The sequence below is a fragment of the Dendropsophus ebraccatus genome, chromosome 7 (genome assembly GCF_027789765.1).
Source record: "Dendropsophus ebraccatus isolate aDenEbr1 chromosome 7, aDenEbr1.pat, whole genome shotgun sequence".
Lineage (NCBI taxonomy): Eukaryota > Metazoa > Chordata > Amphibia > Anura > Hylidae > Dendropsophus > Dendropsophus ebraccatus.
In genome coordinates this window covers 64,908,260-64,921,284 of record NC_091460.1, presented here as the reverse complement: position 1 = coordinate 64,921,284, position 13,025 = coordinate 64,908,260, and the positions used below count along the sequence as shown (strand labels likewise).

Below are 13,025 nucleotides of genomic sequence, written 5' to 3'. Positions count from 1 at the left end.
TTAGGGGAGGGGGCTTTTTACTATAAACAACACTTTTTTTTTTTTTTTTTACACATATACTAGAAGCCCCCCTGGGGGACTTCTAGTATATACACTGTGATCTCTCATTGAGATCTCTGCAGCATAGATATGCTGCAGAGATCCATGAGATCGGCACTCGTTTGCTTTCGGCTGCTGCAGCCGAAAACGAACGAGTGCCGAGCCGAGGACGGCGCCATCTTGGACGCGTCCCCGGCCGGCATCAGTAACGGAGACCTTGTCCCGGAGGAGCGATCTCCCCCACTAGACACCAGGGAAACGTTGCCTCCGGTAATCGGAGGCAGCTGTCAACTTTGACAGCTGCCTCCGATTAGCTAATTAGCGGGCACGGCGATCAGACCGTGCCCGCTAATAGCAGCACGGCCCCGCTTTGAAGTGCAAGTGAGGACATAGGACGTACCGGTACGTCCTATGTCCTTAAGAGGTTAAGTGGCCCTATAAGTCAATGTAATGACAAGGGGGAAAAAACAAGGCCAGGTATCCATCCACATACAGCTGTTTCAGGGTGTTGCCCCTCATCACTGTGGAGCAGGATTCTTGCTAGGTGGGTTCAATGTGGATGTCTGCGGATTGATACCTGGCCTTGGCTTTTCCCTTGTCATTACATTGACTTATTGGGGAACTCCGGATAAGATAAACTTCTTTTCTATTAAAAGTTATATAGATGTGTCTATACAATGTATTACTGTATCTGTACAGTTCTGCCACACTGCCTCACATTGTGTGTGTTTACTGATGATGCAGACAGGGGGCAGGGCGTGATGTCACAGGAGCCTTGGCTGGATCTGTCAATCCCCTAAGTGATTCACCATCTCCGACCAGACAGAAGCAGCTGCTGCACTAATTTTACTGATTGCAATGGGTGGGGGCTCTGATGATCACATGAGGTAAAGCATTGCATTCTGAGAAATGCTAAACCAGGAAGGACAGAAACACAAAACAGAGCAAACCCCCCCCCCCCAAACAAATGGATTTTTGGTAGTTGGAAAACTGGGATAGACCGGTAAGTAATGGTATATGGTTCAGACACTCTGGTGTTGATTTTTAATATAGGCCAAGCGGCATTAGTATCAGCCATAGATGGGATGTGCAGCCGTTCCATTCTCTCCAGTTCGTGTTTCCCAGTAATGGTATATGCTTCTGCAGAAGTTTCATTTTTTTTAACCTCTACCTGGAGTTCCCCTTTAATATGGCGGTTTTGGTGGTTTCCCTACAGGAGTCATCCCATGGCTGGGCCCTTCCCGGAGGGATGTATGGCTAGTCCTGTGTTTTGAGACTCTTAAATGAGGCTCCATGGGCTCCTTTTTGCATATTCGTATTACCCAGGGAGCATTGCACCTAGCATTTCACTGCATTAAGCGCTTTTACCAGCAGCCAGCAGTGGCTGGTCTCCCTGAGATCAGTGATCTGTCTCTTGTATAATCTAATACAATGGCTTTTGTTCATAACAGTCATGAAAAGGTGAGGGATCAATTGTATAGCAGATCTAAATAGTGACTGATGGACCCCTTGACTCATAATAGGGTCTATCATGGCTTGGGCAATTTGGGCAGCACTACATGCTACAGTACTCTTACTTTCAAATATGAGAAAAATCACAATAAAAAAGCAATTTCTTCGTAACGAAACTAAATATATATCTTCTGTGATAATTCACAAATGAGTCTGACTTAGCAAGAGGAATTTCACTTATAGGCGATATACATATATTTCACACTGAGCCCCATTAAAGAAAACAGAGAAAAGAGCTAAAGTGAGACCACATTTATCTTGGTGACTTTACTCCTAGAAATGTAAGATTACAAGTATAAGCGTATTGTGTGTATGGAAACGTCTAATTACATTTCTGTTAACAATAAAAATTCAATCCCAAATTAATAAACCACAAGACTGAAACATAAAGTAAACAAACAGCAAGCGAAGTGAGAATAATGAATATATATGCCATGTGTTCCAGCCGGAATACTTTGTCTTCAGCACAAACTGTGACATCTTGGGAATACCGGAATATTTCATTTAATTAAAAAACTGAAAAAAGAACACAGAATACATTATGCGTGAATGCGCTGGTATTATTAATGTTATTAATTACATCATACTAATTAGGCTCCTATATAATAAGATTGTCATCAATAGCTAAACAGATAGCTCAAGTTTGTAACATTTTACCATTGAAGCATTTTAGATTGATCAAGGTATGGAAACCTCAGGGACATACTTACCTGTGATCTTTGTAAACAGGCATTTTAAGTAATAGCCCATATAGTGTAGATATTCTGTGCAGGCTTATAGGGCACCTCAGCTGCCCTGACTGAAGGGGGCACCACTAATGACCTAACACTCAAGGTTTTTAACCACAATGCATGCGAACAGTGATTGTATTAATTGTATCTATACATTGTACAACAATGATATTAGATTACTGTAAATACACTGCACATTAAAGTTATTTAACAATAAATACAGCACATGGAGGAAAGGGAGAGGAGACAGTATATGGGGCCATATTAACCCATGGCCGGGTTCTCATGTTTTTAGGTGTTTGGGGCACTCCGCTTTCAGTATTAACAGAGAGGCCAATATTCAAGTGGCCTTTTCCCACAGCAGAATAATCTTTGCTTTACTTTACTTTTCTCTACTGAAATGATGACTTGTGCTTGTACATATTGGCTGCTTAGTATTGTTTATCAAACTTAAAGCGTACATATCATTATGCATATCTTTCCAGATCAGCGTGCATTTGCTGCTGCCATTAGAAGGTCGGGTAACCATGCACTTGGCATGGATGCATCCATGATAACTTGATCTTCCAGGGGCAGCTGCGACCGCATGACAGGTACATTTTAATAAGTAACAACTCCTTTGGCTGGTCAAAACGTTCAAAGATAAATTTAAAAATGTGACCAAGGTGGCATGACATTACAATCCTCATTCTAGTGAGTTACAGGCCAGCCCCCCCCCCCCAGCCCCCCGTAACACTGCCTCAAAACAAACCTTAGCTGACTACAAGTGATGCAAAAATTTGTTTAGTGAAATATCATTAATAAGGTAGCAAATGACTGTGGTTGTTACTGAATTGTATCCCTAGCAAGAATGCAAGAATGTCAGTCACAACATACATACTGTAACTAAATTGACAACGTGAAGAAGAAAAGTAGCTCTTTAGTTATAAAAGAGCCTTAAAAAGTTAAAAGGTCAAATTTATTGTTTCCCTATATGCCAAATGTGTTTCCAAAAAGGGGATTTAAGGCTCTAAATTCAATAGGTAGAAAGGATAAAATTAATATATAAATCAGGAAAAAAAGGTTGTTACATATTGTATGCCTTGTAATAAGAAAGTCAGCCACTACATAACTAAATTGGGACTGTTTCATGAGGAAAAGCATCTCTTTAATTAAAAAGAGTTTCAAAATTCTTGGCTGTCCACATCTTAAACACTTTCGTCAATTTTAAATGGGTTATCTAGAAATGAAAAGCTTATGATAGATTGCTGCCCTGGCATACAACACAATAAACAGACTATTCTTACTTCTCTGCGTTTCCTCTGTATCCTTCTGGCACATCTTTGGGTCCCCTGCTAAATATTCCTGTTGCCATTTCCAAAACAGACTCGTCTCTGCAGTGACAGCCTGCTCAGCCAATCACTGACTGAGACGGGCAATCATCATGGCCAGTTATTGGCTAAGTGGTTTGTCATTGCTGAAAAGAAAGTCTCGGAAGTGGCGGCAGGATCGCTCAGTGAGGGAACCCGGAGATGCCAAAGCTGGACACCGGAGTAGCATGGTTAGGTAAAAATATCATGTGTACTATGTTGTATGGAAGGGCAGCAATATATCAAAAAATTATCATTGCTGGAGTACCCATTAAACCTTATGGATTTGATGACTAGTAGTTTAACGGGTTATCCAGGAAGCAAGAAAGGTCCTACTTGGCCATGGGGCTCCACTTTCTCTTTCAGGCCAATTCTGAAGTATGCCTATGTACACGGGAGAGGTGGGCGCATCTTGTGAGCAGTATGTGTTGCCACAACACCATGGGGCAGTTATTGAGGATTGCACGTGGGTGTGGTTTCGTCCGCACGCAATGCTTGCAAGATGCAATCCCTTCTTCTTGCTTAGGAAGGTATATTTCAAAAACAGCTATGGGAAATGGAGTAAATGCTGTGCCAGGGGGAAGATCAGGTAGAATCTTTTCAGCTCCCCAGGAAACCCATTTAAACATATCAATTGGAAACAAATTTGACATATATGGATACAAATAATGACTCCTACCCCAATTCAGTTCCTGAAGGTCTAAACCCAATAGTACAAGGGATAAAATGAATATTTATTTTGGAAACTACAATAGGACCAGAGTCTAGTACTCGGAAGGTATGCAAGCACATTGGTAAATAATAGCTAAATTAACCTAAAAATTATTTCCATTGTAATTTGTGTGTGTATGGTAGGACAAACCATGGAAAGATTTATTTCAATAAGATCAGTACGACATTATTGCCTTTGTGAATAAGCCTTAGAGACGACAGCAATATCCAGAGTAATTGAAGATAACATAACATCAAAGAACCAATTTCCACATTTCCAAACTACATGTAAAACCATCAGAATAATTATCTATAGGCATTTTAAACCTGTAAACCTGAATATGAAGTTTAATTATGCATGGCACTTGTGTACACTGACACGTGTAAATGCAAATTACAATCTTTACTCTTCCAAGGCATTCCTGCACTTACATTATTTCAGATTATTAGAAATTCTTCTATTTAACGCTTTTCAACTGGATGCACATAGTTCATCAGAGAGGAATAACAATTGTTGTTTTCATCCATTATTGCAGAAAATCAGAATTCTACAATGTTCCTGCTCATGTGATAATGGTGGTCCGCTTGCCAAATTACAATATGTTTTGGCTTTTATCATTACTGATACCAGTTAATATATATTAACTGATACTAGTTAATGTCATTGTATTTGCCTTTTATTTGACTATGTGTGAACATAGCCTATAAAAGAACATACCTTATTCAGATATACTGTAGGTAAATACCAGTCAATAGCTATGCTGACACACACACTTTTTCACACAGTATTTTGGTCAGTATTTCTCCAACCAAAACAAGGAGTGGGTTGAAAACACAGAAACTGTGCAAGTTTTTCTATTGTGTTTTTTCTCTGTTGATTCCACTCCTGATTTTGGCTACAAATTTTCACCAAAATACTGAAAGAAACCCTGGTCAAAACACTATGGGCCACATGTATCATCCGGCGAATGGATGATTTTCGGCGGAAAGTGCCGATTTGCGTCTTTTTTTAAGCAAAAATGGCGGATTTGCGAATAAAATATTCGCAAATCGGCACTTTCCGCCGAGTACGCCAGGGGGCGGAAAAGGGGGCGATTTATCATCCGTTCCGCCAAAATGTACGCCGAAAACCTACTCCAGTCCTCAGCTGGCGTAGGTTTTCGGCGGTGCGCAACGGCGCGAACGGGATTTATGTAGAGGCAGTCCGCCTCTACATAAATCTCCGTAGCGCCGGAGCTGCGGGGGCATTTTTACGTCCGGCGTCAAAAACGCCGGACTTAATAAATGCCTCCCTATGTGTGTGCATAGCCAACTACAGATGTGTGCTTTCCTCATGGCTCAATCTAATATGGTTTAGCCCAAAAGGTTTGTGATGAGATGCCTAGCTTAAAAAAATTGTGATGTTCTGTAAGGCTTGGATCACACTGCATTTTTGTAGTCCGTTTTGTTCCTCCGTTTAATGCAAAAACGGATGCATTTGTTTGCATCTGTTTTGATGTTTTCCATAGTCTTCCATTATAAGAAAAAATGCAATGTTACAAAACAATTCTGTTAAAAATGAATCTGTCAGCTTGATATGATGCTTAGGGTTGTAGACACGAGACAAATGATACCTGTCTCTTAGCTGATGGCTGATTTCAAAGTTCTAAAAGATGTTTGTGTTATTTTATATGCTTGAGAGTCTCAGTAGCCGTGCCAAGTTGCAATTTTCACACCTACCTACCCACCCCCACCACTCTCAGCTCTGCATTATTTTATGTACAAAGTGTGACTTCTAGCACTAAACATTCATACAGAGCAGGGAGAACATCAATAAATCACGCAAAATTTCATAGCTGATTGGTAAGGGTCTAACTGCTGATCAAAAACAAAGAATCTGGTTACAAATGAACTTTGTAGTAGGTTAGTATGAACTCTAGAACGAGTATAAAATAAACATACTGTACATGCTCAACCAGCAAGTGCAACATTTAGTCAATGTGCTAAAAAAAGTCTTGCTGATAATACTCAAGTACAATGGTTGAGAATGTATGTGCTCCATTGAAGTGTTCAGCCAGTGGTGAGACCATTTAGATTGCCAACAGCTTGACATATAAACTATTATCAAGCACTTCCGGTGCTACAGGGGATGGCTGTTTAAAGGGGCTACAAAAACATGGCCACTTTCTTCCAGAGACAGACCCACTCTTTTCTCCAGCTTGGGCAGGGTTTTGCTGCTCAGTTATATTGAAGTGAATGGAGCTTAAAGGGGTTATCCAGCGCTACAAAAACATGGCCACTCTTCCCCCTCTCTTGTCTCCAGATTGGGTGGGGTTTCAAACTCAGTTCTATTGAAGTAAATGGAGCTTAACTGCAAACCACACCTGAACTGGAGACAAGAGAGGGGGGAAAGTAGCCATGTTTTTGTAGCGCTGGATAACCCCTTTAATTGCAAACACCTGAACTGGAGACAAGAGCTGTCTCTGAAAAAAAGTGGCCATGTTTTTGTAGCCCTGGATAACCCCTTTAATGACCTAATAAATGAAAAGGCTGATCAAGGATGATCCTATTTAGGGACAAATAATCTATACATTCTAGAAGGGGTTATTTTTACAATCTACAATGGCATTTTCCCCCCAAAGCAAATAACTTTATCATTCTAAAAAGTATTCTTAATGTATACTAAGTAGATGAATAGCTGTATAACCAAGGTACTATTAAAGCAGACCTATCACTAAGTTGCTTCATTTCTCAGTTTAGGTTTCTTGGGGAAAAAATACTTGGTTACAAAGGTGATAGCTTTTAAAGTGTGCGCCAGAACATACCTGTATGGATAACCATGGTATTTTGAGCGGAAAATTGACAAGAGGAAGCTGAAGAAGAAGACCACAAGACCAAGTCCAACTAGACATATAACTAGAAAGAGAATAAATCAAGAATAAATCACTGGTAAATATACACACATATCCTCATTTACAAAAATTCCAATTCGAATAACTTCTTTTTGTAGTATTTTTGATCAATGAGTTTTTAATATAGCCTTACAATTTGTACTAATATATGATAATAAGTTGTCTGATATATTCAATAAACTAATAATTTGTAGCAACCATATATGTGTGAGTCAGGATAAGGAACAGATAGATAGATAGATAGATAGATAGATAGATAGATAGACATCAACACGTGTATATTTTTTTTACCCGAATCTGAAGAGTAACCAAGGGGAAAAAAAAACTAAAAAAGGATTTTTAAGTGGATTCCTTCATTTGCAGGTTCCCTGGCTTGTTGATTGCTATCCTGCTGTTATTGGGTGCAGATTGCTGATATGATAAAGCACACTGCCAGCTATAGTCAGAGGTTTGAGCTATGACTGAACATTGTTCTGCTTACTGTATAGCTATTTATAGTGTATCACAATAAGCATAAGTAATTTAGCATAAAATGAAACATACATCAAACCCAATTTCATATTTTCACATGGGATAAATGCTAGGAGCTCTAAACACAACTGCATATGACAGTATGTGACATAGTGTAAAATGGGATTACTTTCTTAATTCAAGTCACTGTATATGCTGGATTTATTATGCTTCACAAAATTATGTTTGACTGAAAGGCTTAGCTAAAAGTAAGTGCTTCCATCTCCATAATAATGAGGTTAGTGTAGAAGATATTGAAAATGCCATTTCACATTGATGTCTGAAGCCAAACTGTTGTGTGACATTTAGATCTAAGGTTATTCCTAAACCAGATTTGTAAATATTAAGACACACATCTATGCAAATAAGATATTGGGTCATGGTCTTGGGTCCTACTATTATCCTTATTCAAAGTACATCAGATATCTTCTCCAAGTTGTGTGGTAAATAGATTTACTGATATGACATTTACATGAAACAGAATTAAACTCTTTACAATAAATAGATGTAGAACTCCCATATTATCAACATTTCTTCCTTGTGGTTTTCTATTAGGCTTTGTTCACACAACGTATGAGACCGCAAAACCGGGCCGGGTCACAGAACGTTTGGTCTCTAAAAAGATCATCCCGGCCGGTACTGCAGTACCGGCTGGATGATCTTTAGCGCTGCAGAGCTCTGATGCACATCCGTGCACGCCTGCATCAGAACTCCCCACTGCACACTATGCTCCGCTCGCTCCATAGTTTGCACTGACAGGGTTTTCTGCAGCCTTTATTCACTGCAGTGGCTATTCGCCGTGAGAGATCTCGGCCGGAGCGTTTGCTATGTGTATACGCTCTGGCCGGGATTCCATAGAGGCCAGGTAACATATTTTCGTATAAATCACAGCCGTTGTTGCACTATTTTACGAAAATAAATGTTGTGTGAACATGGCCTAAGACTGCATTACTGTGCAAATAGCAAATTTTTCCAATATAAATGTGTTCCACCCCTACAGTTCCAGGTTCTTGAAATCGTTTGTACCTTCCATGACCATATATTTATCTACTATCCTGTGTAAATGGTGGTCCAGTGATTTGGAAGAATGACTTTGACTATTAAGAAAACAGCTGAGGAGGCTTGAAGAGAATGAATTACCTATTGTTTACATCAAGTTTTTATATAAGGGTATAAACCCACACACCGTATAAGCAGCGTATTTACTGCTGCGATACGCAGCAAATACGGAGCGAACACGCAGCAAATACGCAGCAGATTAGATCTAAATAACTGAACACAGCATCAAATCTGTACCAACAAATCTGCTGCGTATTTGCTGTGTATTTGTTGCGTATCTGCTGTGTATACGGTGTGTGGGTTTGTACCCTAAGGCATATTTTTAGATAATTTTTGGTTATATTTTCCACATGGTTGGTCCATCGGGAAAATACAAAAAGTTATCAAAGTGAAATAAAAATTTACACTTAGAAGATAGAAACAGATTACAAAAAAGAACACATTTCAGTATCTGGCTTTAATTAGTACAACATTGTTTAGGAAACATGCTGTCTCATGCTATTCATATGAAGGAAAAAGGTACACTGCTCACATACTCAACAGATAGTAAGATAAACTGCATTATACTTTTGAGGAGTCTTCCCATAGCATGTTGAAATGATGCATCTTGTGTTGATCTTTTATAGTTTAAGGTGCTATAAGCTGCTTATCAAACATATTGTATGCACATACAAAACATATGAAATATGAAAGTGATGCTACAAAATAACTTACTTCTCCTTTTTCCAACATCACCTTTTGAAGTGGCAGCTTCATTGAGGAGGACCATTCCCATTGTAATTGCAGCATCTGTAATGGTTGTTAAGGTACCCTAAAAATCTTGATCAAAATCAAGTTACCAGACATGATGTTACTGCATCATGGAGAAGGTAAGAATCTGCACCTTCTAAATGTCCCCCTATATCTCTATACATCTACATGTAGATACTCTACAGATACTGTTATATATACACCAGCCAGACCACTGCTTTTAAACTGTTGATACAGGACGAGAATACTAGCCACTGAGCTGTCAACAATGGGAAGAAAAAACAAGCATCTCAGAAAAATTAGGCAAATTTGCTAAATGAACGTATTTGGAATTGTCCCACAAGTTTACAAGTTAAAGGATAAGTTCGGTGAAAAAATTATTAAAGTATTGTATTGCCCCCCAAAAGTTATACAAATTACCAATATACACTTATTATGGGAAATGCTTATAAAGTGTTTTATTCCCTGCACTTACTGCTACATCAAGGCTTCACTTCCTGGATAACATGGTGATGTCACGACCCGACTCCCAGAGCTGTGCGGGCTGTGGCTGCTGGAGAGGATGATGGCAGAGGGACACTGAGGGACACAGGGCACTGGAGGGACACTGAGCATCCCTCTGCCATCATCCTCTCCAGCAGCCACAGCCCGCACAGCTCCGGGAGTCGGGTCGTGACATCATCATTTTATTCAGGAAGTGAAGCCTTAATGCAGTAGTAAGTGCAGAGAAAAAAAGCACTTTATCTGCATTTCCCATAATAAGTGTATATTGGTGATTTGTATAACTTTTGGGGGGCAATACAATACTTTAAAAAATAATTTCGCTGGACTTCTCCTTTAAACAAAAGTTTTGCTTGGTCAGGATCTCACTGCTGACACCCCCACTGATCAGGAGAATAGAAACCTTGCTGTCAACCAACTCTATCCACTGACCTTATAGAGTTATAATGGAGTCCCCTGGATGGTGATTGCTGCAACCGGGGGAGTGAAATGATCTACTGCTTGCTTTTTCTGGCTCATTCTCCTGATCGCTGGGGGTCTCAGCAGCGAGTTCATGACTGATAAAAACATTTGACTTGTCCTTGGCTGTGTGTTAGTCAGGCAAACTGTAGTCTAATAGGAAGCTAAAGACTGTGCCATATTTTGAGAAACAGCAAGTGATTATAAATTATGTATGATTCTGTAACTGCCAAGCTTGTTGCCCCCTTGATAGTATAGTGTCTGCTTGGTTGCAAGGAGCACAATGTCCATCTCATTTTATCAGCATTAGATCCCTTCACACTGTCAAGTATTCACACCTGCCAAGTGCTATACCAACTTAGTTCGAGGACATATGACCATCCAATTGACATGCAGTGCTGTATTCTACTGTGGTTCACAAAGGACAAAATCTCAACCCTATACCCTAATAAACCATTGTGTGTTCATTCACATTGTGAAAGAATGTGTAATATTAAATTACAAATTTAAAGGTGAAAATGATATGTTATATATTTCCACATTGATTGAGATATGTAAATTAACAGGCAAAAATGTCTCGTAACACTAAATTGTTCCTAATGAAAAGCTATTCAGTAATAATCAATAGAAAAAGATACTTCAATAACTAACGAATAGATTAAAATTATACAGAGAAGATGATGATATGTAATTTATGTGGATCCCAAACTCTCTCATCAAATGAATGCTCACTGAATTGATGACAGGTGGTACTTGTCCAAAAATTCACATGATTCATTATTTGATTGTAGATGCTTCACAAGATTGGTCATCATTACGTTATTGGCAGATGACACGATTTTCACATTAATAAAGTGAAACATCATTTGATGTCTATAAATATGTTACTGTTATGTGTAGAACTTGAGTCGTCTCCTTGTGATGTCCTTGTCAAGAGAAAACATAGATCACTAAATCGATATTAGAAATCTGGAAGGAAGCATAACAAACACACTGCGCTGTGACAATGTTCCACTGTGTCGTAATCTAAAAGGCTATTTCAAGAGCACATCTCTAGGACACGCAACATTTACAGCAATGGAGAAACCATGTAGTTCTCATGCACTCTCCATAACAAAAGCTAAAATTGTAAAACTGCTCTTAAATTGTTGATGTCGAAGACTCTCATGTGTTTTATTATTGCTAGTTAACGGGAACCTGGCACCAGGGCAGAACACCCCCTTCCCCTGATAGTACCCCCTCCTGCTGGTCCTGCCGCAGAGAGATGAGTCCGATGTCCATGGGAAATCACTGCTCCAGTATGATTGCAGCTGGTTCTTACCCTCTATTAAGGGAGCTCAGCTGGGTCCTTAAAGTTAACTCATCACTATGAAAATGCTACCTAATGCAGACATCATAGAGCAGGAAAAACTGAGCAGAGTGATATATCTCTTTATGGGAAAAGATTTATTATAAATTTTAAATTTTTGATTGAAATCTCTGATATTTCCATGCTAGAGTCCTGTCCATTGACTGACACTGCCCACTGGACTCCTTAACACAAAATGAGCAGGGATTTTAGTCAACAAATTAAAAGTTAAACTGAAACTTTTCCTGCAAAGTTGTAAATTAATCTTCTCAGCTTTTCTTGCTTCATAACATGATGGCGATAGATTAGATAGCGTTGTTATGGTGACAAGTTCCCTTTAAGTGATAGCCTCCTATGGTGTACCAGTACATCATGGGTCCATATAGGGTTAAAGGAATCCTTAGTCATCCCATCTCAGGCAAAAAAAAAAAGCACACTAACTCTTTAAGTTTGAAACTAAAGGATCAGGAGGCCGGAGAGTGATTTATTTCAATCTAGAAATGGATTAACTACAGACCATACCACTTTTACACCAAAGCTGTGCCTTTTTTTACCAAGGCCATACACTCTTTTCAGATGCAGTGGAAAAACCTTTTAAAGTAAAAAAGAAACCTGCCACATTCGTAGTAGTAAAGGTGCACCAATGTATTCAGAGATCCATGATGTAAGATTACCAGCTTTTCAAGACAAGATAAGTTTATGACCTCTTCTCATTAAGTCTTTACACTAAGACAGATTTACTATTGCAAATGCACCAGAATTCCTGCATAATGGACTCTAGACCCTTACCACCTTGCCAGATAAGAGATAGTGGCTTTTCAGAAAGGAGTGTGGCTTCAGTTAAAGGGACAGTGTCATGTTTTTGAAATTTTTTTAATAAAAGGTAGTAAGAAAAAGTAAGTGTGCTCTATTTTTATTTTATTTTTTTACATAGGGTTTAAGTGTTTTTTAATTACATTGATGTCTTCACAGGGGGCTGCCATGTTTATAGTGTCTGTGTGTGACGTCATTTCGCGACACACACACTATACGGCACCTCCAGAACATTGAAGTGAACCGACGGAGTCCGTCTGGTTCACTTGCACTGGAGGCTCCGTCACTGTGTACTGCGCATGTGCATGGACATGCGCAATACACAGCTGAAGTACATGGGGCAGGGTGGCAG

General features: G+C 39.4%; 1 protein-coding gene across 4 annotated transcripts in view; it reads right to left on the bottom strand.

The window, feature by feature from the left end:
* Positions 1-401: 401 nt before the first annotated feature.
* TUSC3 (tumor suppressor candidate 3) overlaps positions 402-13,025 on the bottom strand; it is a 206,907-nt gene continuing 194,283 nt past the window's right edge. For all 4 annotated transcript variants that reach the window (XM_069977660.1, XM_069977661.1, XM_069977663.1 and 1 more), the window contains 3 exons: positions 9,517-9,591; positions 7,147-7,237; positions 402-2,067 (listed from right to left, as the gene is read on the bottom strand). In XM_069977660.1, the coding sequence (XP_069833761.1) occupies positions 2,052-2,067; positions 7,147-7,237; positions 9,517-9,591 (182 nt within the window). In that variant the 3' untranslated portion in view covers positions 402-2,051. The remainder of the gene's footprint in view (positions 2,068-7,146; positions 7,238-9,516; positions 9,592-13,025) is intronic.